The sequence below is a fragment of the Tiliqua scincoides genome, chromosome 9 (assembly GCF_035046505.1).
Source record: "Tiliqua scincoides isolate rTilSci1 chromosome 9, rTilSci1.hap2, whole genome shotgun sequence".
In the NCBI taxonomy this organism is placed as follows: Eukaryota; Metazoa; Chordata; class Lepidosauria; order Squamata; family Scincidae; genus Tiliqua; species Tiliqua scincoides.
Genome location: NC_089829.1, coordinates 32,820,634 through 32,845,914, shown reverse-complemented (window position 1 = coordinate 32,845,914; position 25,281 = coordinate 32,820,634). Strand labels below are relative to the sequence as shown.

Here is a 25,281-nt window from a genome sequence, read left to right as displayed (position 1 = left end):
AATAAACATTTCCAAAAGCATAAGCACAATGTCCATCCAGTCCAATACTCTGTTTTCCATTATGGCTAACAAAATACTTCTGGAAAGCCCATACACAGTAGCTCTCTTTTAGTATTTGCCCTGCAATCCAATGGTTCATGACTCTGACCTTGAAACACTGTGACCAATAGCTATTGCTAGATGTTTTCTGGGACAATCTAAGGGCTAGCTTAATGTTACAAAAACATCATGTGGCCTAGGGCACATTTAAACAGATTCACCTATGCAGTGCAAGCAGATGCCCTCCTGGCACATATGCACTGAACACAAGTGGATTTCTGACTCAGATTAAGCCTGATACCGGCTGGGTGGAAAGTCTGTACAGATTAGTTATTTAATCATGTGAAATCTATCACAAGGATGTCACCTGGGTACATCTCCAAGATTAATCTTCTAGGGCAGTGGTTCCCAAACTGTGGGTTCTACCTGATTTTTGGTGGGTCATGAAACTGGCAAGCTGATAGCTGACAAGGAAAATATATTGAGCCCTGTCGAAACCGAAACAAAGCAGCATGTGTGTGTTTACCCCTGAGTAGGGGACAGTGCCTCAGTTCACTTCAAAGAGCCGAGGGGAACATAAAGCCACCAGAATGGTTCTGATTTGATGAACGCATGTTCCAAAAAGTCCCGTCCCCCCCAAGCTGACAAGGAAAATGTATCAAGCCCTATGGAAAATGGAGCACACATGCATATTTACTCGTGAGTTGGCAACCGTGACTTGGCTCTTATCAAAGGCCAGGCAAAGGTCCTGATCCAAGATACGTGGAGTTCAACAAATGCTCCAGAAGGCAGTTCCTCCCCCCCACACACACACACCATAGTGAAAAGGATAAGAACCGAGGTATGAGTGACTGGTAAGGTGAAACTTTTTTTAGTATCGTAAAGCTTGGTGGGTCCCAATAGAGTGTCATTTTAAAAAGTGGGTTCCAGTGCTAAAACGTTTGGGAACCACTGGCCTAGGGAGATGTTTATTCAGTGATGGACACTCAGAAGGGTATAAATGTGTGTGTGGGGGGGGGGGAGGCTCCAGTCTTTTTCGTGGGCAGTGATGGTAGAAAATACCTGCAGCGATGGCCTAGCAATTGCCGATCCCCACACACTTCAGAAATATGATTGAGTCTTGAGTTAGATTACGCAGAGTGTTCCCAATTAGAGTGCCTTTAATAAAAATTTAAACTGACAAGATGGCCTAGAGGGACACGGTGCCAAATTCTATTATTGTTGCATATTTTTCTAGAACATGTTCCTGCTTTTTATTTCAGTCATTCGTAAAGAAATGTGCAGCAAGGTGGATTGTCACTTAAATAATAGAACAGGAAGATTTATAGCACATGCCTATGCGGGTCTACTCAGAAGTAAGACCCACAGATTTCAGTGGGGCTTAGGACCCAATCCTATCCAACTTTCCAGTGCTAATGCAGCTCCAGGGTAAGGCAACAAACATTCCCTAGGAGGCCTTTGTGACTTCCCCCCACTGCAAGACACAGCGCATGCCCCATTGGTACAGCTGAATTAGCGCTGCAAAGTTGGATAGGATTGGGCCCTTGCTGTCAGGACTGAAGCCTTAAACACCCACTAAGATGTTAGTAACAAAATAGCCAAAGAAAATCCAAGGGTCTGAGGGTGGCAATAACTCTCCCCCTTCCCCACCCAACCCTCAACATTGGGTTGGATCTTCAGTGTGGGTAGTCCTGTCTTTCTACTAAATATAGGATTCAACCTATTAATTTTTGTAACCACTGGGGCTGTAATAGGACTGGGGGAGGGAGCACTTGCCAGGGCCAGAGACTAGTTCCTGCGCTGATCCCACATCCTGAGGTTCAGAGTCAAGAGTCACGACTTAGAGTGGTCACGACAAAGATTCAGCCAGTTCACCCCCCAAAGGCCAATCCCTACCCATAGTACCCTACAATGCACTAGACTTAAAGCTTGTTCCTAATCTGCCCCGTTTGTCTCTGGTGGAGTGCCTGCTCCTTTAGGATCATGGCCCCTGCCTATTTGGGAGTACTAGGGTATTTGCATCCTGGTCAAATGCACCCTGGCCTTTGGCATCCCTGGACATTCGCATCCAGTTTTTTTTTGTATCCCGGTTATTTGGGTCCCACTATAACTGGGCAACAAACCTCATGTTACATAATCTGAACATCTTATCCCAGCACTAACCCAAACCCTACCTTTGCATTTTAAAAATAAAAAAAGTACATCTAATATAAATATGCATATATTGGGGCACAAGTGTCAGGGACACAAAAAAAATTGGCACAAATGTTCAGGGACGTCAACAGCCGGGACACATTTGGCTGGGACACAGTTGTCCAGGATGCAATGGTCCTGTCATTCTGTTTCGGACCACGCACCTGTGCTTGAGTGCCAGTACTGGTGGAAAAGAGGGATATAAATATTTTGAATTGAGTAGGTTTTTCAATGTAATCCTATGCATGTCAATTCAGAAGTAAGTCCCATTGTGTCCAGTGGGGCTTACCCCCGGGGAATGTTTGCTTGGGATTGCAGCCTAATAGACTTGCATAGTATTTCACTTTTAAGTATATATGTTCCATTGGGAAAAGCCCTGAGATGAGACACTAGTCAGAAAGTAGAAAGAACAGTTCATCTCCATAGCAGGCCCCGAAAGTCTGAATTAAATCAACTTTGTACAATAACACTTACTTCTGTCATATCTCCATATGGAAGAAGCTCCAGATCTGGCTTCAGACCACAGACTTCAATGGCAAGATTGTACCTAAAGAATTTAAACAGTCCACTGAGTGACCAGTCAGTTTCTTTCAACTCAACCTATACCATAGGCTTGTTGAGAAGACTCTCTCTCTCTCTCTCTCTCTCTCTCTCTCTCTCTCTCTCTCTCTCTCTCTCAAAAGGGAAAGCCATAGCTAGTGGAACAGCACATGCCTTCTCTGGAGAAGGACCTGGGCTCAATCTCTGGTCTCTCCAGCCAATCAAATCACAAGTAGCTGTGGACCAAGCCACCAGCCGCTGCCATCTATCGGGCGAGGCGGATCAACGGTGCATCTCACCAGCAGGCAGTGTAATATGTTCACGAAGCTTGGCTTAATTATTCTCACCAAATGAAAAGCAATGCGCACAGATTGAAGTGACATCAATTAGTCATGTCAAGTCTCATTAGCTGCTAGTTTGGATTTTTCAAGGATGTTTCAATTTGTGAGCCAGCCACACATTTCAGGGTGTTTGGGTTCCCCCTTCTCAGAGTTACATGCACAAGTTAATGGCAGGTGGAGTTTCTTACACTACATGGAAGCGCAAGCAGAGTGATAATTGAAAAACATGGGCTGTGAACTGGAACATTAGGAAGAACACGCAGCAGACATGGACAGGCCTAGAAAGTACAATTTTGTGCATTCTTCAAGCCCAATTTGGGTTATGGGGGACAAACCTTCTTAGCTTTTGCAATTTGCCCCAGCAGTTATTTTTAGAAGTCTCTGGAGAGGCCACAATTTAGCTAAGTAAGGGCTCAATTTATCGAACAGACAGGGAGGTCTCCTCAAAGTGAGGGAGTGTTTGTTCCCTTACCTGGGGGCTGCATTGCAGCTGCATCAGCACTGGAAAGTTGGATAGGATTGGGCACTAAGTCAGGCTTGGGCAGTGGTTTCCAGTCTATGCACTGTGGCGCCCAAGGCCACCATGGCACATTCATGGGGTGCCCTGGGGCCTTTCTGGCTCACCAGGTCATGATCACATGAAATCTTGCGCAGTCGTATAAGATCTCGCACTATTCTCACAAGATCTCTTGCAATGCTGCAAGATTTTGGGAACAACTGGGCAAGGGGAAACTGAGGAAATCAAGTAATGAAACTGGTGGATTTCATTAAAAGCCCCCTATCTCTTTCCCCATAATTTGAACACTGAGGCCACCCCCACTCCAAAAGGACTGTAGGAGGAGTGAACTGATGTCCACAAATACTTTCTCATAGGCCAGTTCCCTGCTTTCCACCACCTTTGCTGTCACCCCTGAAAATGTTTCCATGGGTCCTCTGTGGTCTCAGGCAGGGTTTACCTTTCTTTGTCATATGCTTCGCCAAAGAGGATGTTCTCTTGGACATTCCCATGAAATATCCACGCTTGCTGTGATACATATGCCAAGGTGCCATCCACAGCAACTCTCCCCTCGCACAGATGCATCTGAAAACAGTGTACAGTGAAATCATGGTGCAATGAAATGTCAGATCTCCTGCACTCCTATTGCATTGGCATGAAATTACATAATATGGGCGGGTTGTGATGACAAACCTTTGCAGATCAAACTGTTTTCTTAAACACAGCATGCCAGCTGGCTGTTGCTTTGCTCAGTTAATAACACAGGCCTACACACATTTTGTTGTCGTAAAAGTTAGACCTATTCTTGGGTATATTTGGCATCGGTTTTACTTGATCTGCTCTAGTTCTGATTCAAGCAGCTTCCTCATGAGGAAGCTGCTTGAATCAGCATATAAGATGACTATGCCGCACTCCCAAAAACAGAGGCAGTTGGGCAAAAACAATGCCATTTTTGGATTCAGCACCCCCAAAATATCCTGAATTGATTCAACCATCCTTGGTTTTCAGTTGCTTATAGTTGTAGGCCTGTGCAAATCAAGAGGCAGTTTGAGGGCTTCTTGTATGGACAAGTCTATTCTTGCTTGAAAGACCCTCAAGGAGGAGCTACCCAATGGGAGGGGGTTGTGGTGTAAGGTGACTCCTTTCCTTGCCTTCAGGTGGTCAGTAAAAAGGGCAAAGAAAGCCTTTTTCCGGCAGCTAATAGGAAAGAAGAAGAGACAGGTAGATTTGATCTGAGTGCCAAGTGACAAGAGAGAGCAGAGTGGACAGACTGGGCAAGAGCCAGCCAAGAAAGAAGGCACCTTGGGTTATAAGTCTTTTTTCTCTCTGGGAAGCTGATGTAGCTATTGTGGCATTGCTCTCTGTATCCATCCAATACATCACCTGCAGATTGTTAAATACTGCATCTTTAACTACAAAAATTAAATGCATTGCATACCTGTCCTAGTATTGCTGCCATGATCGAGCTCTTTCCACTTCCAACATTGCCGCAAATCCCCAAAACCTTGCCCTATGAAGAACATTTATTTGGAAGATGATGTATTCATAATGACAAAGAACTTTCCCCAACAGAATGCTTCATGTGCATGCACAGGGTGATTCCCCCCCTCCCCCAATGTCTTAAGCATAGAAGACTGCACTCAACCCTCCAAAACTAGCCCAAGGTATCTTGGAATCTTGAAGCACTAAATCTTGAAATGTCCCTTCAGCGTAAATAATAATCATAATAGCAACAGGCTGTTTGTTATTTTAATTGTAGATTTTATGTCTTGTAAACATGGTTCCTTATGTACAGGAATGTTCTATTTTGCTTGTGTTATTGCAAGCTGCGTTGCGTCCCAGGACAGAAACACCAATAACATATGAGTGACTCTGTTCTAAGAATGGCTACTCCTGAATGCCTCTTTCTTTTTATTTGCTTGGATGTGATTATTTATTTTTCTCTTATTATTCCTCTTTGTATTTGGTCTTTGCCATTTTAATTCAATGCTGCCGCATTTCATTACTGTCATGAGAGGCGTAGGAAAGCTTTTGGTTGAAAAGCAGCAACCAAATTGCACTATAATGTAAAATAGACTAATGGCCCAATCTTAACAAACCTCTGCACTGGAGGAAAACACATCCTGGGGGTGCGCACTATCACAAAAGCACTGTAAAGCACTTTGAAACAGTGCAGAGAGCTAAAAAGCCAGTGAGAAGACCGGAGCATTCCCACGTGCACTGGTAGTTGTCAGGAAGCCCACCAAACCAAGTAAGTCCAGTGCAGGGGAGGGCAGGGGCTGAATGGGGCAGACCCAAGAGGGGGCAGGATTGCTAGGGCCAGCATGTGCCATTTCCAAGCCCTCTTTCCAGACCCGATCTGCCTGCACAGACCAACTCAGACTTGTGTGTGTATTACTAGTGTAGGTCCAAGTCAACCCATTGCAGCTGCTGGGGCTTACCAGAGGGCAAGGGGACATATGTCTTCTTACCCCGAGGAGACCTCCAGCAGACAAAATCCCCCCCCCATGAGAGCCTTCATCAGCACTGCTGCATTGTCATGCAGGAATTTAGTTAGGTTTGGGCTGTGACTGATAATTTCTTTCCCTTTAATGATACCCTAATGTATCCACAACCTTGTGCAGACTGCAGGCACCAGCGGAATTCTGGGACGGCAAAGTGGATGCCACTGCAATATGGCCCCTGAGGGGGCACAGCCAGATCCAGAATGCCTGCCAAGGGGCTATTGATTTGTTTATTATTTGTCCATCTGCTACATTAGGTGTAACAGAAATATAGAAAGGAAAGTGATACCTTCTCCTTCACTCTTTTTGGGGGAACTAGAAAACAGGAGTGAAAGATGTGGTAACTGAGAGTTTTGGCTACAGTGATTGCTTTGGTTAACAATCACCTTCATGTCAATTTATACTTGAATTTCGTTTTTAAAAAAAACTTATGTGCCAGGGATACCTACCTTCTGTACAGTGAAGTTGATGTTGCACAGGGCAAGGCCACGGCTGCTCTTCTTATCTGATGTCTGAGAGTGAGAAACAACAGATTCTGTCGTTGATGTCTGTCTGTCAACGCTTTTCCCATTTGGAATAGTTTCCTTGCTGACGTTGGCGCTCTCTTCGTTGGATTGTTCCCAGGACAAGGTAGCATTTTCAAATTCAACAGCATTTGGGGAGCCCTTCAACGTTATCACATATGTAGGAGGAATTTCAGTTACAAGAATTTTCTAGAAGAGAAAAAGGCAGAGTCAAGATCAGCACAAAATGCTGCAGGGCCAATTGATCCATATCAAATTGATGTTGGAGATATGAACTGGGTGTTTTTGTGTTTGGTTTTTTTTCCCCCAGTCAGTCTGTAGCAAGCTTCTTTACTGCTATATTTTTAATCCTCCCTTTTCTCCAAGGACTTCAGGAGGTGTCCATACTCCCCTCTTACCTTCACAACAACCTTGCAAGATAGGTTAGACTCGGCAAGTACAGTATGTCCAGCTTAAGGTCATCTGGTCGGTTTTTTGACTGAGGGAGTATTTCAACCTGAGTTGTTTTAGTCATCGCCCAGCAGGCTAACCACTACACCACACTGCTGTTAAAGAGATGGCTCTGATGTCTGCTGTGGAGTGGGGAGCTGCCCAAAGTCATTGATTGGCAGCTGGTGAGCCGGTGGAGAGAGAGTTCAAAAGGCCAAAAGGCCATGGTTGCCTAAGAGTTCACCACCCAAAAGGCCATGGTTGCCTAAGATGGCAGGGGCACCTGGAGAAGAGTTCATTTCTCAGTGTTCAGGCAAATTTGTGTGGGAGCAGGCAGACAAGTCAATACAATACACAACAGATTCAGAAACTATAGATTTCTGGGTCAGCGACCCATGACACAGCAATGCCCATATGGGTACTAAACATGGTATTGTATTGTGCAGGAAGCCGCTGTGAAACAGACTGTTTTGCTGCTGCTTTCCCAGCACCTGCTGCAATCTCAACACCAAAATATTCTCAATCATCTGTTTTTTGTTTTTACCTTCAGCCTTTTGAGAGACACGTTCGCTTCTGCAGCTGCTTTCACAGCAAAAGGCAAAATGGCAATTGAGAACTTCATTACATTAAACATTGCAATCACACTGAAGGCCTGCAAAGGAAAATGAGTTAAAAGGCTGTTTGTCTCTCTCATAAAGTTTGCTTTTTTCCATGTCTTCTAAGACCTTCCCGAACAACAGATACATTTCATTATACTGCAGGTTGGTTGCAAGGTGAATGGTGAAAACAATTCTTTCAACATAGGCTAATTTTAAAATTTCTATCTTTCCCCTACCCCTTGCAAAATCCCACCCCCATTCCCACCCCTCGCAAAATCCTACCAGCAAATTAAAAAAAAAATTGATTGAGCAGGGGTTTAAAATTTAAGGTTTGAGAATGGATGGGTGACAATGTCATGTGAACCTGCCCTTCTGTAAAGACTGAATGAACAAGATGTGACTTGAAGTACCCCAAATCACAACCACAGAATGCTTCTAAAAGACCTCTGTCACTCAGGTATAATTAAGACACAGCCTTGTCATGCTACTGTGTCTAGCTAAAAAAAAATACAAACTTGGCAACCAGAAGCTTCAACAAAGGGAACTTTAAAAAAAAAGCTGAAGGACACCAATCAATCCTTCATTTTTCAAAAACTGACAAGTGGACTGGAGAAAGCAGGCCTGCGCTACAAGTTTGTACCAGAAAATGATGCTTGGATGCCACAGGTGTTTCTTTTTTATCCATGATGCCCATGTAGTCTCCTTCCCCTGAAATTCTTTGGTTGCTAAATGAATGCAACCATTCTAATGCAAAATGAATTGCCCATTCTTCCTCCAGTATCCAGTGCCCCCTTCCCCTTTCAAGAAACCAAATGGATTTATTCACAGGATATTTCTACCTATGAAAGGAGTAAAATCGCATTTGCTTCTAAGTAAGTAACATCGCTGCCTTTTAGAAATGAATTGAGTAGATTTTTTCTTTTCTCCACTGGCAGATGTGTTGATTTGTAAATGACGACTTTGATTTTACCTTGTGTTATAAATACAGAAAGTTTATTCGCCTTCTCTTAGCCCAGGCATTTTTTTGCGGTTCAAGTGACATGAAAAATAACACAAAGTGAAGGCTCCTATTTGTTCAGCACATTGCCCTTAGGGGAAAAAAATCCAGGAAACATCTAACTAGGTGCTGAAACAGATTTCTGGGTCCATTTCCACCACCACACATGATAATCAGCAATGATTGGGATTTTAAGCACCAGTTGGGCTCATTCTTTTTTTTGAAAACCTGCCAGCGACATATATGCAATGGAGCTAAACTGTTGCAAAAGCTCTGCTTTGATTTATTTATTGATACATAGGGTTTCCAGAGATTCAGGTTCTGCGATCTTTCCTAACTCAACCTCGAGATCTCAAAGACTGAACCTGGAACCATCTGCAGGCTAAGTAAATGCTTTACCATGGAACAATGCCTCTTTTTCATTTTGAAATTGACTTACAGCCCAATCCTAACCTGCGCCAGGCCACATAGCCCACAGTGTATCCTACTGAAGTTAGGAGGTGGTTGAAGGTCACCTTAGGGTAAGGGGTATATTTTCCCTTATGCCAGGTAAAGCCCCAGACACTTCATGGGGCTTCTCAGATCCATGCCAGCTATTTAGCAGGTGCAAATCTGGGAAGCCCATGTCTGGCCCAGGAGCAGTGGTTGGATGTGGTAGGCACTACTGCCTCTGACCCTGCCTCATCCAGGGCCTAATTCTCCCCCCATTCCACTTCCCCCCACCCAATAACAGCACCTTCCTGCCTTCCAGCCGCCACCACCCTCTTCCACCTCCTCCAGACACCAACTTACTAGTGTTAGCCAGCGCAAGACAGCTGATCTAGCGCAAGCACATGTCTTTGTGCTGGTGCTTCTGGCTCCTGAATAAGTGCAAACATGCCTTATGGCATGTTTGCAACACTCGGAGCCAGCGCAGGGAGGCCTGCACCAGGCAAATGGAACTTCAGGATTGTGCTGTTAATTTCTTTTTTTTAATAGAAAAAAAAAAATACCTACTTTACTAAGTTTCAGGGTACCATAAAGTACTACTGTATAAAATCAACAGCAAATAAACAACCAACAAACAAAATGATAATTGGCATGGCAATTTAGGGCTAAATCTTACAACGGAGGCTGTGAGTTCTTGCTTTAAAAGGGTGTGGAAGGTGAATGTCATGACGATTGCCAGCGTGGTCACAATTGGTGTGAGGGCAGAGTTCACGCTTTGCACATATCCTGCTTTCTCCAATATTTTCCTTTCAGATTTCCTGATGCCTGTGAGGAATAAGAAAGCATCTCCCTATTATCAGGCCAGCAGAGGGGTGAATCAGATATCCTTCAAGACAACGATATGCCATTTTGTTAAATTATCCCCCAGGGTCTCCAACGATCAGTGAATCGCAGGTATTGTCGGAAACAACCCTGTTCAAGCACTTCAAGGAAATGGGAAATAACTGGGGCTTCTCCTCCTTACCTCTGATGGTTTTTGCAAAAGATTTCTCCCAAGCGTACATTTTGATCAGCTTAATGCAAGTCAAAATCTCGTTCATGACCCGCACCCGTTTATCAGTCACCACAATAGCGGCTCTTCGGAACACAGATGTCAGCTTTGCCATGAGCATCTACAAGGCAAGAACATTATGATAAGCCAAGAGCTACTCCCAAGAAGTGCATGTAGGGAGAGGGGCATTTTCAAGCATCCAACTTGCTTATTTTTGTTTTGCAGTGGTAGGTGAACCTCTCTGAGATGTGTCAGCCTGAAAGGTGTCTTGCAAATCAATCAAAGACAAATATTAGTCCTGGGAGAATTAGCAGCAAAGAGCTGGGGCAAATGACAGCACAGCCTGATCCAGTTTGGAATTTTGGCAAAGGTTTAGCAGTTGTCACGACTGTCTAGATTCAGATTGGGCCCCCCGTCCCACTCCATGCATGCCATTCATTTTTAGGAAAAAAAAAAAATCAAGTTTGGCTAATAACAACATAAGAAGGACATAAGAACGGCCCTGCTGGATCAGGCCATAGACCCATCTAGTCCAACTTCCTTTATCTCGCAGTGGCCCACCGAATGCCCATCTCACTCCCTTAAACAGCTATAGAGCAAAAAAATCCCCTTGTCTCTGCATTTGCCAGTGGAAACTTCATCAATATTATTTGGGGGGGGGGGGAAATCCCCTTACCTGTAAGGGTATGAATATAATATAAACAACCGTTCCTATAAGTGCAGTGGGACCAAGGATGAGACAAGAATAGATGCTGCAAATGATCATCAGCAGAGGAACTGCAACCGGTAAGGGACAAAACAAGGCCGCTTCAAACATTCGATAGCCGTCGTTGGCCAACAAATTGATCACCTGAAAGGCATAAATGGTGATTGCGCGTTCAGTGGGTTGGAAAGTTACGTTGTATCCTGGAGTGTTCAAGTCATTGCCTATGCATTGGTAGGGTAGGTCAGCCAATCCTGGAGGATAAACCCACTAGGTGGGTCGCAAGCCAATTTCAGGTGGGCCCCATTCATTTCAATGTATATTTTGTATTTAATGTATTAGACTTGATGCTATTGTGACATGTGACTGCATTTGGGGAAAAGCTACAAATCTGTACTTTGAACAGGCTACTACATACGTGCTTCTAACAATGATAGTCAATCAGGCTTACTCCTGGGTAAGTGTGGATAGAATTGCAGCCTTTGGGATGTTTGGGGAATTTTTTTTAAGGGGGTTAGGAGGGGTAATCTTTATTTTAAATAGTTTTTTTAAACTTATACTTATTGTAACTTTTAATTTACTTAATTGAAATTTGATTTTGTCATATAGGGGAGGGTGCTAAAAATTTTCTTGCTTGATTAATGGCACAATCCTAACCAACTTTCCAGCACTGGCATAGCTGTGCCAGTGGGGCATGTGCTGTATCCTGCAGTTGGGGGGGCAGTTATGGAGGCCTCCTCAAGGTATGGCAGTGTTTGTTCCCTTACCTTAAAGTTGCATTGCCCTTATGTCAGTGTGGGAAAATGGGATAGGATTGTGTCCTAAGTTACTTCTGGGCATGACATAACTTCCAGGTTAATGACATCACTTCTGGTGGGTCCTGACAAATTGTGGGTTCCAGTGCTGAACCACTGGTGTAGTGGATACTGTACTGGACTTAAGAGAAAGAAGGCTACACAGTGTTTCATGGCTAAGCAATGAAACAGGTCGCCTCTGTTCTTCTCCAGCACATGAACCGTTGCACTGTTCTGAGTGGGAAGGGTAAATTAAGTGGCTCTTTCCAAATGACTGGCTCCCTCTGACCCTCCCTCCCACCTGATCAGGTTGCCCACAGGGTGGGTCAGATCCACCTGGAGGACTCTTAGAAGGAAAGGCTGCAATGCTTGAGGCATTTCGGCATAGAGACACTTGGGGATACATCATTAAAATTACACAGTATGTTGAGAAAATGGAGAAAGAAAAGTTCTTCTCCAACTCATACAAGACTAGAACGGGGGGGGGGGGGTCATCCACTGAAACTGGCTGGTGGGAGAGACAGGATGGACAAAAAGAAGTACATTATACAGAGCATGGTTGATCTGTGGAATTCACCATCCCAAAGATGTGGTGATGGCCACTAACTTAAGGGGGACTCAAAAGGACACTTTGAGTACAGGTCTTTCAATGGCTACTGGAAGCTAAGCAGGGTCAGGCCTGGTTAGTACTTGGATGGGAGACCACCTGGGAATACTGGGTGCTGTAGGCTTATACCATAGTCTTTCGAGACTGAAGGTTGCCAACTATTCATGATGGCTACATGCTCTTTCCTGGTTCAGAGGAAGGATGCTTCTGGATACCAGTTGCGGGGGTGCAATAGTAGATAGAATTAATTAAAGGATGCAATTCTGAAGACTTACTTCTCCGACAGAGATATGCGACAACGTCTTAAATGCCAGCAGGTTCTCAAAAGCAACAGTCGAGACCGCCACTTTTAATCGGATGGCCGTGCGGTAGTTGATTGCCCACGCCAAGGACCAGAACAGCACTTTGGAGAATTCAGTGACGAAAAGCGCTACACAGAGGCCAATCCCCTTAACGACATCACTGGAGCCACTTTCGACATGCTGGAGGATGTTGTGAATGACTACAGTCTGAAAAAGGATTTTGGAGTTACTTCAAGAGGGGCACAGCTTGTGCGAGTCCCATTGAGCCTCTTAAATCGTTGCATTGCAAAGGGCTGTGCTACTTTCTGCCATGCTTCAGGGATACTTAAAACATTGACGGGCTTTCCCACTGAAGATATGCATTATTACATATGCCTTGAGCTTTATCCTGAGCTTGACCTATCAAGAGCAAACCGCCACATTTGTATACTGCAAGACTCCAGCCCAGAAGGTTGCCTCTCCACTCACTGGGTGCATCGCACCCAGCCCAGATCTCCACTGCTGCCAGCAACCTTCCAGTCTCTCAGGCATGAATTTTTTCCCTCACACAGCCCTGTTATGTTTTGAGTGGAGATTTAACATGAGGACTTCTGTGTGCAAAACATACAGGTTAACACTCAGTTATGGCTCCTCCGCTTAGAAAAGACTACTTATAGAGATGGTCTCACTTCACTCATCCAGGACTGGCCCAAGACCTCCTTATGCCCAAGGGAGCATGCCAAATGCTGTCCCCCTTACTCAAAGATGTGCCAGCCTCTACTCCTCCCACTCTCCAATGCTCTAGCACAGCAGTCTCTTCCCATTCCATGTTCCTTTCTACCCCCTCGTCCTTTTCCAATCCCAGTCCCCTGGTACCTGAAGGGATACACCAGATGCCTCCTCCTTTAAACCATTTCTGCCCAACATTGTATATACACAACAGGGGTAAGAACATAAGAACAGCCCTGCTGGATCAGGCCATAGGCCCATCTAGTCCAGCTTCCTGTATCTCACAGCGGCCCACCAAATGCCCCAAATGTGTTCACCTATGGACTAAGCGAAAATGGGTTAACTGATGGTGCTCTAGTCCAGTGGTCTTCAATCTTTTTTATTCCTGTAAGTTGCCATGACTCCCTTTTCCAATCCAGGGGATGGAAGGAAAGTAGCAATAGTGGAACCAAGTTAGTGGACTGAGATGGGTACATGCCACCATCTCACACACACACACACACACACACACACACACACACACACACACACACACCAATCTGCTACCTGAGACGACCACCTCAATTGAACTCATGGATGGGCCAGCCCTGCACTCACCGGGCCTAAAGCACTCAAGATAATGCAAGTGAAGTTTGCCAGCATGTCCATCAAAATCCTTGTCCTCTGAAATCGAAATGCAACTCTGCCTAGAGAAGCTTTCTCGGGTCCAACTCTGGCCAGCTCTGCTTCCCAAAGGAGTCGAAACCTGTTGAAAGCAAACCACCGCATTTGTATATTTCCTCCCGTCACAGAGAAACTTGTCACTGTGGCTAGTTACATTCTAGCTTAGGTGTTTTCTGTGTTAATCAAGAGCTAAAGAGATGCCTTCACATTTCAACAGAGAAGAGGTATTTTTAGAATCCAACACTTTGCAAGGGCAATTCAGCTTTCAGGGAGGCTGGCAGAAAGTTAGCACACATAAGAGGTGCTGATCTCTTGAGCTAGCGCAAGGTGCATCAGGCTGTCAGCAGCCCACAATTCCAGTCGCTAGTGCTGGCACCAGGGCCACTCCATATGGAATACACACCTACCCACTGTGCATGTTGGCCCCAAATACCAGTGTGTGCCAATTTGATGAGTGCACTGGTGGCTCTTCCCCTCCCCACCCTCAAAGGCTAGGAGGATGTTTAGCCACCTGGGAAGGGGAGGAGAAGCTGCACTTGTCTCCTGGTTGAAAGCAGGAGCTCCTGCAGTTCTTTCTTCTGCCTTCCCCATGGGTTGATATGTCATGACCTCTGCTCCAAGTTTGGAGTTTGTCCCTGAGGAGTGGAGGAACAGCCTGATCAGAAGGACCAGCCTACCCTACCCAAGGCTTCAATTCCAGGCTGGACTTGTGCCAGCCCATCTGAGGGCCTGGATTATGCCCTTAGCCTGCTCCTGCACCTTGAACACCTTTGCTGCTGCTTCACAGACGTGAAACAGCAAGCAACAGAGGGAGCCTTCTGCCTGCAGCTCGAGCAAGAGGTTAAACAGTCAGCCCTCACACTGAGAGTTGTCGCATTGGGTCAGCGCAGGCTCCAACAAGTCTCCGGAGGGCCAGAAACTCATTGGAGACTAACGTCTCCCCACTGGCCAGATTGGGGGTCCCCAATGGCCACAAATGGCCCGTGGGCCGGGGTTTGGGCACCCCTGTTCTAGAGCAACTCCTTCATGTGGCTTCCTTCCTAGTTCAGTATCCCTTCTGAGCAATGGGACTCACAGCAACCTTCTCCATGAAATGATGGTGAAGTTAGATGAAAGAAGGTTTACTTACAACATGCATGCAATGAAAATGCCATTTAAATTATGGTACTTTGCTTTGCCTTCCATCCTCGCAGGTGTGACACTGCAGGATGCTACAAGAGGTATCATTTCTTCGGTTAAGAACTGCCTATTACACTCGGCAGTCTCAAGGGCCAGGAAATGCAAATCACTGTCTCTTTACAGAAGTGGTTATAATAAACATATAATAAGGGGTCAAAGACACTGCTACCTTCTGGCGTTGGGTTCTGAACTATCCTGGTAGGATAACGGAGGCAAGGTGTCCACATCAAGAGTGCGCTTGTATCCCCTGAGCATGAGAAATGAAAGCCACGAAAATGTAGCGAAGGAAAAGAGCCCAGCATCATCCATGGGATTTGCAGAAGATCTACAGGGGAAAGAAAAAGACACTGTGTTTTCACTATGGTGTTCCCACAAGCTGGCTTTGTGGCAATTTACACTGTCCTGAATGAGAAGAAGGGAACATTTTCCCCTTCATTACAATGGAGGAAGAAAATCCAGGCACAATGGAAGTGCAGAATTGGTATTCAGAGTCAGTAATGGGGCAATAAACTGAGACTCAATCCCAACAAAGCAGAGGTTCTGCAGGTGGGTGGTCTATCTGCTCAGAATGTTCTGGAGGGGGTTACACCCTACCCGAAAGAGCAGGCTCATAGCCTGGAGCAGGGGTCTCCAAACTTTTTGGCCAGAGGGCCGCATGAAATATCTGGCACAGTGCTGAGGGCCGGAAAAAATTTAAATATAAAATTTAAATAAATAAATTAGAGGTGGAACTTGAATGAATAAATGAATGAGTGGGCTCATTCACTCACCTTCTCTGGCCCTCAGAACACCCTCCAGATGCAATCAGAGTACAGCTCTAGTCATGTTAAGTTGAGTGGGCCAGAGGCTTTCAGGGGACAAGAGGCTGGCCACAGGCCAGATAAAGGCTCGCTGTGGGCTGCATCTGGACCCCAGGCCAGGGTTTGGAGACCCCTGGTCTGGAGGATGCTCCTAGGTCCAAACTTGTCACTAGAGACGCAAGTGACCTTTGTGGCACAGGGTGTCCTTCATCCCCAGGATGGAGATATCCTGGCCACAGTTTTTCATGTTCATGTTTTCATGTTCTGATGGTCCAGGATGGACTACTGCAATGTGTTGTACATGGGGCTGCCCTTGAAGGTTGTCTGGCAAAAAACAGGTAGTTCCCAAATACAGCTGCTAGATTCCTAACCTGGTCCAAGCATTGCTAGCATTTCTAACTGGAACCATACAAAACATTGAATATGGGAAGAGTTCACACAACTTGCCTGTTTTTCCAGCGAACAGGAATCATAGTCTGTAAGCTTTGGGCATATTTCTGGGAGAAAGTCTTTCCACTTTCTTTTTCATCCAAATTTGGGCGCAAATAATGCTCCGATAAATCCATCTCACTGGTCTCCAGGTACCAAGGCTTCTTGTCCTCAGTGAAATTTCTCTTTGAAGTAAAAAAAAAAGAGGAAGAGGCAATGAATTTTAATGACTTTTCTTGCTATTTCTTTTCTGGAAAAAATAAGCTGGCTTGGCTTTCATGGGAGAAATGATGTCTCTGGCAGTCAGTGTTCCCATGAAAAACAACCGGTGCTAGTAATCCTCACCTATGTCCCACCCTCAGGGCCAGCCCATCCATGAGGCCAATTGAGGCAGCCAGAGAAGGTTCACATCCAATATTTCTCCTCCCTCCACTCCCTGGACTGGAAACAGATGAAGGGGCAGAATAGAGAGTAAGTATGGAGGAGGAGAGAGAATGCAGAGGAGAGGACTGGAGATCTTGAGCTGGTAGCTCTAGCCCACCCTCTTCTGCTCCATTCTCTTCTTCCTGTTCCAATCTAGGAAGGAGCAGAGGCCATTGACAGATCCTTCAGAGACTGATACTGATCAGCAGAGGCTGATACTTCACCAGGTAAGAAGGCAGCATGGACACACTGCCTCGGGCACCAGGAGATCTTGCCCAGGCCCTAGCTGCCATTTTAATTTAGGTGTACAAAAAGTGGCTTGTTGCAGCAGATCAAGCAGAGGTCCCACCCTTGTCAACCGGACAGGGTTAACTGGCTCTCCTTGGCACCACCCCAACATTCTTAAAGACATAAAAGCCAGGGGTGGGAATCCCTGGATGTGCATAGTTTGGTAGGGGCCCAAAGTTCCATGCGACAGCAGCCCTTGCAATACAGGAGAGCCATTGACCCGTTTCTGCCTCCTGTCCACCACTTCATTCATTATTATTTATTTAAAAGATTTCTTTCCTACCTTTCCTATGCCAGAGCAAACGCTCAAGGCAACTTACAATTCAAGATGAAAAGTATACAATATATAAAACAATAAATAAAATCATAACGGCAACAGCCTAATGGAAGAGGGCAACTATTTATAACCAAAAAACTGCTATAGAAACACAGGGGACAGACAGCGACCCATCACCCAAACACAAGATGGAACAAAAACGTTTAGCGCTTCAGTACAACAGGGTTGGCACTTATCTCTCATCTCCAATGCTTCCTTGCTCAGTCATCTCTCTCAAACCCAGCTCTTCTAGTGCTATGAATATAGTTTTCCTTTCTCTCTCTACTTCATTCCCTTAGTTCGCTTCCACCAGGAAGGAAGCTTTGCTTGTGTCAGTCCACTTGTACCAACTTCTCTTCCCTCTCCAACTGCCCTGCTCAACAGTCACTCTGACCTTGCAAGGAACCTTTGGACACGAACATTCCTTCCACCACCACCCCAGGATTAAAGCAGGACTAGCAGCAAGGAGTGTCTACTGACATGAAGGTCTCAGATTGATGTTGCACGGGTAGGTAATTCATCGTGTGGGCAAATTGCATGCCCAAAGGGAACTAAGGGGAATGGTGATCACAAGAGGCTGCTTTAAATGAGGAGACTGACCCTCATTGCCAGTTGCTCTCCAAGGTTTCAGACAAGAATTTTCCTGGCTCTTATCCAGAGATTGAACTTTTGTATGCAAAAAGCATGTGCTCTCTGCCACTGAAAGAGAGCTCCCCCCTTGGTCATGGTCTTTATGGTTCAATACTATGCTTTCTCCCGCCATAGCATGCATCCATGCCAAAATGAGCTGCATTTACCCCAGGTAATGCCACAGCAGCCCCAGTGGGGCTATCTCATCTCAAGAGGTGGTGCAAATCCAAGCAGCCCTGAGCTGCTCTGGGCTGCCCAGGACTGAGTTAGGATACAGCACAAGAGCTTGGCTGTATTCTTGCCTGCCCTCCCCCCATCCTCCCCCCACCCTGGAATGCCTCTCTCCACCCGCCCCTCCTGACCCCTGTGTCAAAATGACTTGACTTTTACTTTTAGCACTGGCCGTGTGGGGCTTGGGCTGGCCTCCCTCTTCAAAAGGTTGCGCGAAAGTGCTTTATGGCACTTTCACGACATACATGTAAGCCTACAACAAAATGCGTAGATTAGCTTTGAAAAGTAAATCATAACTAAACCACTTGTTTTAGTGACTGTGAAACGGTGTGGTAAAAATATTAATTTTATTTTTTGTTTAGAAAAAAAAAATCAGAATGCCAGTGGCAATGTGTTATGCCTATTTGACAAGGCTGGAGTAGATTAACCTAGTGTGAACACCCTTTAGGCACAGGGCCCAACTGAGAACAATTGGTCCAAATGGCTTAAAACTGGCCCTGCTGGCTGCTGTCACTGGGTTGTGACTGTAACGTTTTATATTCCATACTAGAAAAATGCACATCATTAGGACAACCGGGCTGTGTGCAAAGGGCTGTTCTGGAATATTGTACAGACTAGTGATGAGTCCTTCCAGCTCGACTTGGAAATATCAAGCCCAGATGGATTTGAATGAGACAGCAGAAAGAAAGTCCAGCTATCAGATGACTATATCCTAGAAAGTTTCCCCCATTGCTTACATGCTCACTAACCATCCTGGATGATAAAACAAACCACCTGCCTCCCAAAAAGTAATGTTTAACTAGCAGCTCAAATAATATATTTACTTACATAGGTTAAGCCGATGACTTCATCCTTAACCTCTTTTCTATGCCTCTCTTCTGCAGCATTTTTGTTGCTGGATTCAGTAATACACTCACACATGTTGCCAGATTTCTTCTCATAAGGTTGTAGCACTTGCAAATAAAAGAGAAGGGGGAGATAAAAATGAATGAATATGTATGTAGGTAGGTAGGTAGGTAGGTAGGTAGGTAAAAGGATAAGCATTATCCGAACACCATAAAGGTTGGGCTGCAATATACACTTACCGGGGAGTTCCATTAGAGTTCATAGGGCTTACTTCTGAGTAGACATGCATGGTCTTGGACTGCCAATATTTGATAGTGGCAGGTCACAATATCTGATCACATTCACACTCAAAAGTGTTTTCAAAGTGTGAACACTCTCATGTTCCCCAGCTTGGAAATCACCTTTCAACTTCAGGGATAATATAGTCCCTTTTATATTTATTTTTTAAAGTTTAAAGACTTACTTCAGAAAATAAGAATTTTTTCCCCCTGCAGCTATCATCCTCCCTTGTTCCGGCTTTTGCTCAGATTCTTCTTGCAGTGTGTCAGCACAACCAGGAATCCATCACCATTTAATCCCAAAATTCTCATGAGTGGATGGTCTGTCTTTGCTGCCCTCTCTATGAACCTCATAATGTCTGAGTTTCCATTTTGCTCTTTTTGCAACAATACATAGTTCTCATTTGCATTCATTCTGAAAGGCTCCTTCACCAACACACATGAACACATAATGGGTGGGTGGGGGTGGAATCTGTATTGCTTTAGAAACTTATCCTCAAAAGGCAGGGCTGGGAAGAGGAAAACTGCATTTATTTTCCAGGGTGCAAGCTAAAAAGTGGGCACTGGGGTTCATGTTTGGTTGTCAAGTATCTCTGTTTGCCAGCAGTTCTTGGCATGGGTGTCATGCCCTGAGCTTACATAATCAGTTGGCAATCCTTTCTGGTCTGGATAAAGGAGAGAATCTTTCAAATCAGAACAGGGCGAACCAAACACACACATTGGGCAACATTTTCCTTTTTTAAGCCATTTCTGCCCAATGTTGCATATACGCAACAGGGATCAAAAGTGTACACCTGTGGGCTAGGCAGAAATGGGTTAAAAATGAAAAGCAGTCTTGGAGGTTGTAATCAGGAGTAAAACAGCAGTGAGGAGGAGGAGTTAAGAAGGAGTGCTTAACCCATTCACTTCCTGCTGTTTGTTCCAAATCACCCTCTTCAAAAATATTTTTGCTCTGGTGTGGCAAGATTGATCAGGATCCCGTATTTTTCACCTACAGGAAGCAGAAGGCATAGGAATGCACAATAGGTTATCTCAAGATTTCAGCCCCATTTCAAAGAGATGAAATAAAGAGCTGGGTAAAACACAACCCAGTGTAAAAAGAAATAAAAAGGACACCAATGAACAATGTGCACATAGTTTCGTAGTTTCAAACCATGTCTGAATCTACACAAGCATTTTGAGGGTTTGTGGCATTTCTTGCATTGGCAGTGCAATGCTGGGCATACCTACTCAGAAGTAAGTTCCATTGGGTTTAATGGGATTTACTTCCAGGTAAGTGAGTACAAGAGTGGAGCCCTAATTGGATGAAGAGTAAACCTTTGGCCACCTGAAGATAGCACATCCCTAAAGAGCATGGATGAGCCCTGCGGTCTCATAATGTTTAGTTTTCATGTCTCCAGTTCTTGACAAATGTTTCTAAATCAACCGAAACTCCCACAGTTTGGAAGTGGAACAACAAATTATGCAAAAGATATGCAAATCTGGCTAAATTGCACACTTTATTCTGACTGACAAGAAACGTATCTTTTTGGCACAGGGTACAGGGAGTCCCGATTAGCAAATGAGTGTGAAATTAGCGTTATTAGTCATTCTTTCCCTTCTCCTTATTGATTTGGGAAATTACACACTTTGTCTTTTTCACTTTGGTCATTAATGCTGAGGATATTTATTTAAAATGTCTACAAGACAATTAGCAGTTTAAAAAAAAGAAAAAGGCTGCTGTAAAAAAAAGGCACTGGTTTCCTGAAATGTGTTTTGTGGCAGAAAGCCTGTGACCTGAACAGATAAGTGGCAAAACCTCAGAGCAAAAGGACGTTGTATATGGAGCATTCTAATGGGAAATGAGACAAGCAGAAGAAAAATGTTGCATCTAAGTTAGCGATTGTTTCCAGACACTTTTAGCCCAGCCTGCAACCAAGCATGCATATTAACAATGAGCAAGATGAGATCCAACATGCTCCCCCACCCTAACTTCGAGCAAAAAATACATCTGCCAATGCATAGAGGCATGGCATATTTCCAAAAGCAGCCCCTAGGTCTTTGCGTGGAGTGCCAAGCCAGAGAACCTCCAAGCTTGGGGGCAATGTTAGAGAGCTGCCCCTAGAAGGGCAACTGAAAATCCCTATGGCTAGAGTGTCACCTGGGAGCCACTCTAGTCCACTACTCTCCTCCTCTCCATGCTTCCACTGCATTCACCTCATCCTCCTCAAACCCAGTAAGCGAAGAAACAGGAGAGACAGAGGAGGTGTGGCAGTGGAAGCTTTATGCTTGCTAATGTGCTGTTGTAAGGGGGTAGGTGTTTGATGGCCACCATGTCAGATGCTGAAAGATCTTGGGCTGCCTTTGAAGTCAGATCTGAACTTTCTAGAGTGTTGGAAGTGATACGATATAGACACACTGTTGCTCTTGTTGTGTGCAGACCTTCCTCTTGTCCCTCTGTCAAATCTGATTGAACAGGTTTTCAGATTTTGGAAATCTTAGAAAAGCCTGCTAACCTTGTTTATCAAAAAGAATAATAGGATGATTGTGCACATCTTGGACCAGCAAATTTCAGCCTTTTTTTTATCTCACAACACACTGCCAAGGCACTAAAATTTTCAAGGCACATCTTTGGATAATCAACAAAGCTCACCGTGCTGCTGGCAATGGGCTCACCTCCCCCAGTGGTTCTACTAATAAATGACCCTTCCTCAAACTCCTGCAGCACACCTGAGAATCATTCACAGCACACCAATGTGCCGCGGCACAGTGGTTGAAAATCACTGTTTTGGGCAATGATGCTTGTCTTGGACAACTAACAGCCCAATCCTAACCTGTCCTGGAGGTTGGCCTGTGCTGCATCCAAAGCAGGATTAGGCCGGGTTGCAGTCAAACTGCAAGGAGAATTAATTCCCCTTACCCCATTTTACATGCAGTTGCTCCTATGGGACTACTCAGATCTGCACCACCCTAAATAGTTGGCACAGATCCAAGCAGCCGGGTGTAAGGTTAGGCTGCCAGGGAGGGAGATTAAAATCCAGCCTAAGTGCTGGATCTTGGCCCCACCCCCCTCCCAGGCCCAGTTCTCCACCAGCCCATCCACCATTTGCCTTTCCCCCACCCCAGAATCTGCCCTCCCCTCACCTCCAGACCCTTGTACTGGCCTGACTAGATCAGTGTGAATTTACCCATCCATAAGTGCAGTGGGGCGGGATGCAGTGGGCTGTGCACATATGTGCGCCGGCCTCCTGACTCCCACGATGGTGCAAAAGCGCCTTATGGCACTTTTATGACACATCAAAGCTGGCGCAAAAAACAAGCGCCAACCCATGAGCACGTCTGGATTGCGCTCTAAGACACTGTTAAACAAAATATTGTGTATGTCCACCTTTAGGGTCAATTCACACATCTGGAAGTTCCTGTTTAATTAGGTACTTCCTGTTTCAGGAGCTGTCTTCCTCTCCTATGAGTGTCACCTGAAACGGACCTTCCAAGAGGCAATTCTCCAATCTTGTGCGCCTGCCACTCAATCCCATCTCCTGAATTTAAACAAAACACCCACCAGAAAGTATTCACAAATAAACCTTTTGGACTGCAAAAACACAAATGTGTTTTGCTTTGGAATTTATAAAGTATACTTCAGTGGCAAAAAATGCTTAGATTTACCACTGTCTGATAGGCGTTGAGGTTTCTTGAGAAGAACTAATTATTTTCTCACTTCTTTATCCTACAGTGCTTTCAGATAATGAATATTATTAAGAGAAAGCACAGATTCAAATTACTTATGCAGCAGCAGTGGTGTGCTCCAAATCTGAAATATGGAAAACAATACCGTTTACACTGAGAGTTCCTTATCATGTCTAGACTTTTCATTACACATCAAATCTTTTCACTACTATCAGAGATTGCTGTTCATTTGATCCATATTTCTGGGGTAGATATTCCACCCTTTTGCATGTTTAAGCCTCTAAAGAATTGAAGTAGGGAAAAGGCTAGAATGTAGATGTGATAATATAGTTTCCCAATTCGCTCCTCATACAAAAAGAATAAAACTACAATACCGTTGCAGGGTCAATCGTTGTCTTCTGGAGTAAGCTGATTGCTTAATAACACGCAATTCTTCTGGTAAGGTTTTTATACTCTCATTTGTGATAGAATCACCCACAATCTGCCTGTGTAATTAGTCTAGGTTCAGTTAGATTGCAGGTGCCCAGTCACAAGGGCAGAGACCTCACATGCTCCTCTAACATTTGCAGAGAAGAGAATTTCTCACTAGATGCTACAGTTCTCCCTGGGACATTTCTTTCAGTGTTTCCCAGATGTCTAATAACTGGAAGCCAGGGTTCCTTTCCCCCACCCCCAAAATTAATGATCATGTTTATTTTATTGATTATTTTTCTTACTTTTTTATTTCACCCTTTTTCCAAACAGCTCAGGGTGGTATACATGGTTCCGACCCTCCTTTTGTCCTCACAACAATCCTGTGAGGTAGGTGAGGCTGAAAGTGACTGACCCAGGGTCACCCAGGAAGCTTCATGGCTGAGTGAGGATTTGAACGTGGGTCTGAGTCTAACTCCCAAACCATTACACCATCCAGATGGATAGTACTTTTGTAATCCTACGTATTGACAGTGTACCTGTGACTGCACTGCTTTTCTCCAAAAGTTACAGTGGAGACCTTCAAAGCGATGGTAGATTGAACTTCTCCCAGAAAAGTGTTATAAAATCTTGGTGCTGCTGTTGATGACTTGCCTCAGGTAGCCCCCTCTGCTGCCACTCCTGTATTTCAAGCAGTGCAGGGACCCAGTATGGTTCTAACCTTTATACTCTCAAAGGAAATATTTGTGGTGCAAGAGAGGGAATGGTGAGATGACCAAAGGGCACCTACTTGGTGAAGCAGATGTCAAGATCAATCCTTGGCAACTCCAGGTAAGGCTGGAAAAGACCCTTGCAGAAAAGCCACTGAGCTAGCAGGAGCAATTGTCTGATTTAGCCTAAGGCAGTGTCCTATGTGCTTCTTTGTTGCAGCCAATTATAGGTGATTTGATCATGAGCCAATGGCAGCAAGTTCATATAGCTGGTCCTGGGTCAGAGGCTTTACCTCTGTACAGAATGGCAATTGATCAAAGTACTCCTGCTTCATCATCACTGATTAACAGGGTTTGTATCACGTTAGGGATACGAATCATGCCACTCCATTTTCACATGAAAAATGATTCAGCATAGGCACCTAATAGAAACTTTAAAAAAATAAAAAAGCAAACCTCAGTGAATTTTGGCTCCTGCTTTTGCTGACTCACTAAGGACCAAAGGGCACAGCCTGCTAACTTTGTAGCAAAAAACTCAGGAAAGCTGTTGTGTTCTTCTGGTTTCTTTGATTTCTTGGAATTAAGAGTTCCAAGATAAATAAAAGATAAAGGGATAAAGATAAAGAAAAGTGCAATTGTTGTGTGGGAGTTTGCTTGCTTGGGATTTGTTCTGTGGGTTTTCAACTTGAAAATGCAATCAGATGTTGAAAAGTTATTTACCTCATCCTACCTGTCTGTGTCAATCTCTTGTAGAAGTAGCCAGAATAAGTAAATTGCAGGTAACAAATTTATGCAGGGGATGGACAGAGTGGATAGAGAGATGCTCTTTACACTCTCACAAAACACCAGAACCAGGGGGCATCCACTAAAATTGAGTGTTGGGAGAGTTAGAACAGACAAAAGAAAATATTTCTTTACTCAGCGTGTGGTTGGTCTGTGGAACTCCTTGCCACAGGATGTGGTGATGACATCTGGCCTGGACGCCTTTAAAAGGGGATTGGACAAGTTTCTGGAGGAAAAATCCATTACGGTTTACAAGCCATGATGTGTATGTGCAACCTCCTGATTTTAGAAATGGGCTATGTCAGAATGCCAGGTGCAAGGGAGGGCACCAGGATGAGGTCTCTTGTTATCTGGTGTGCTCCCTGGGGCATT

General features: G+C 44.7%; 1 protein-coding gene across 1 annotated transcript in view; it reads right to left on the bottom strand.

Annotated features, from left to right (window-relative positions):
* The window catches only part of LOC136660652 (ATP-binding cassette sub-family C member 12-like), a 55,544-nt gene extending 36,408 nt beyond the window's left edge, over positions 1-19,136 (bottom strand). Inside the window, exons 1-13 of the mRNA XM_066637959.1 lie at positions 19,044-19,136; positions 16,346-16,512; positions 15,268-15,423; positions 13,854-14,001; positions 12,522-12,755; positions 10,819-10,992; positions 10,116-10,263; positions 9,768-9,916; positions 7,611-7,718; positions 6,563-6,826; positions 5,048-5,119; positions 4,070-4,194; positions 2,707-2,779 (exon numbers count right to left, since the gene is read on the bottom strand). Of these exons, the coding sequence (XP_066494056.1) occupies positions 2,707-2,779; positions 4,070-4,194; positions 5,048-5,119; positions 6,563-6,826; positions 7,611-7,718; positions 9,768-9,916; positions 10,116-10,263; positions 10,819-10,992; positions 12,522-12,755; positions 13,854-14,001; positions 15,268-15,423; positions 16,346-16,512; positions 19,044-19,136 (1,911 nt within the window). The remainder of the gene's footprint in view (positions 1-2,706; positions 2,780-4,069; positions 4,195-5,047; positions 5,120-6,562; positions 6,827-7,610; positions 7,719-9,767; positions 9,917-10,115; positions 10,264-10,818; positions 10,993-12,521; positions 12,756-13,853; positions 14,002-15,267; positions 15,424-16,345; positions 16,513-19,043) is intronic.
* Between the last annotated feature and the right edge of the window lie 6,145 nt (positions 19,137-25,281).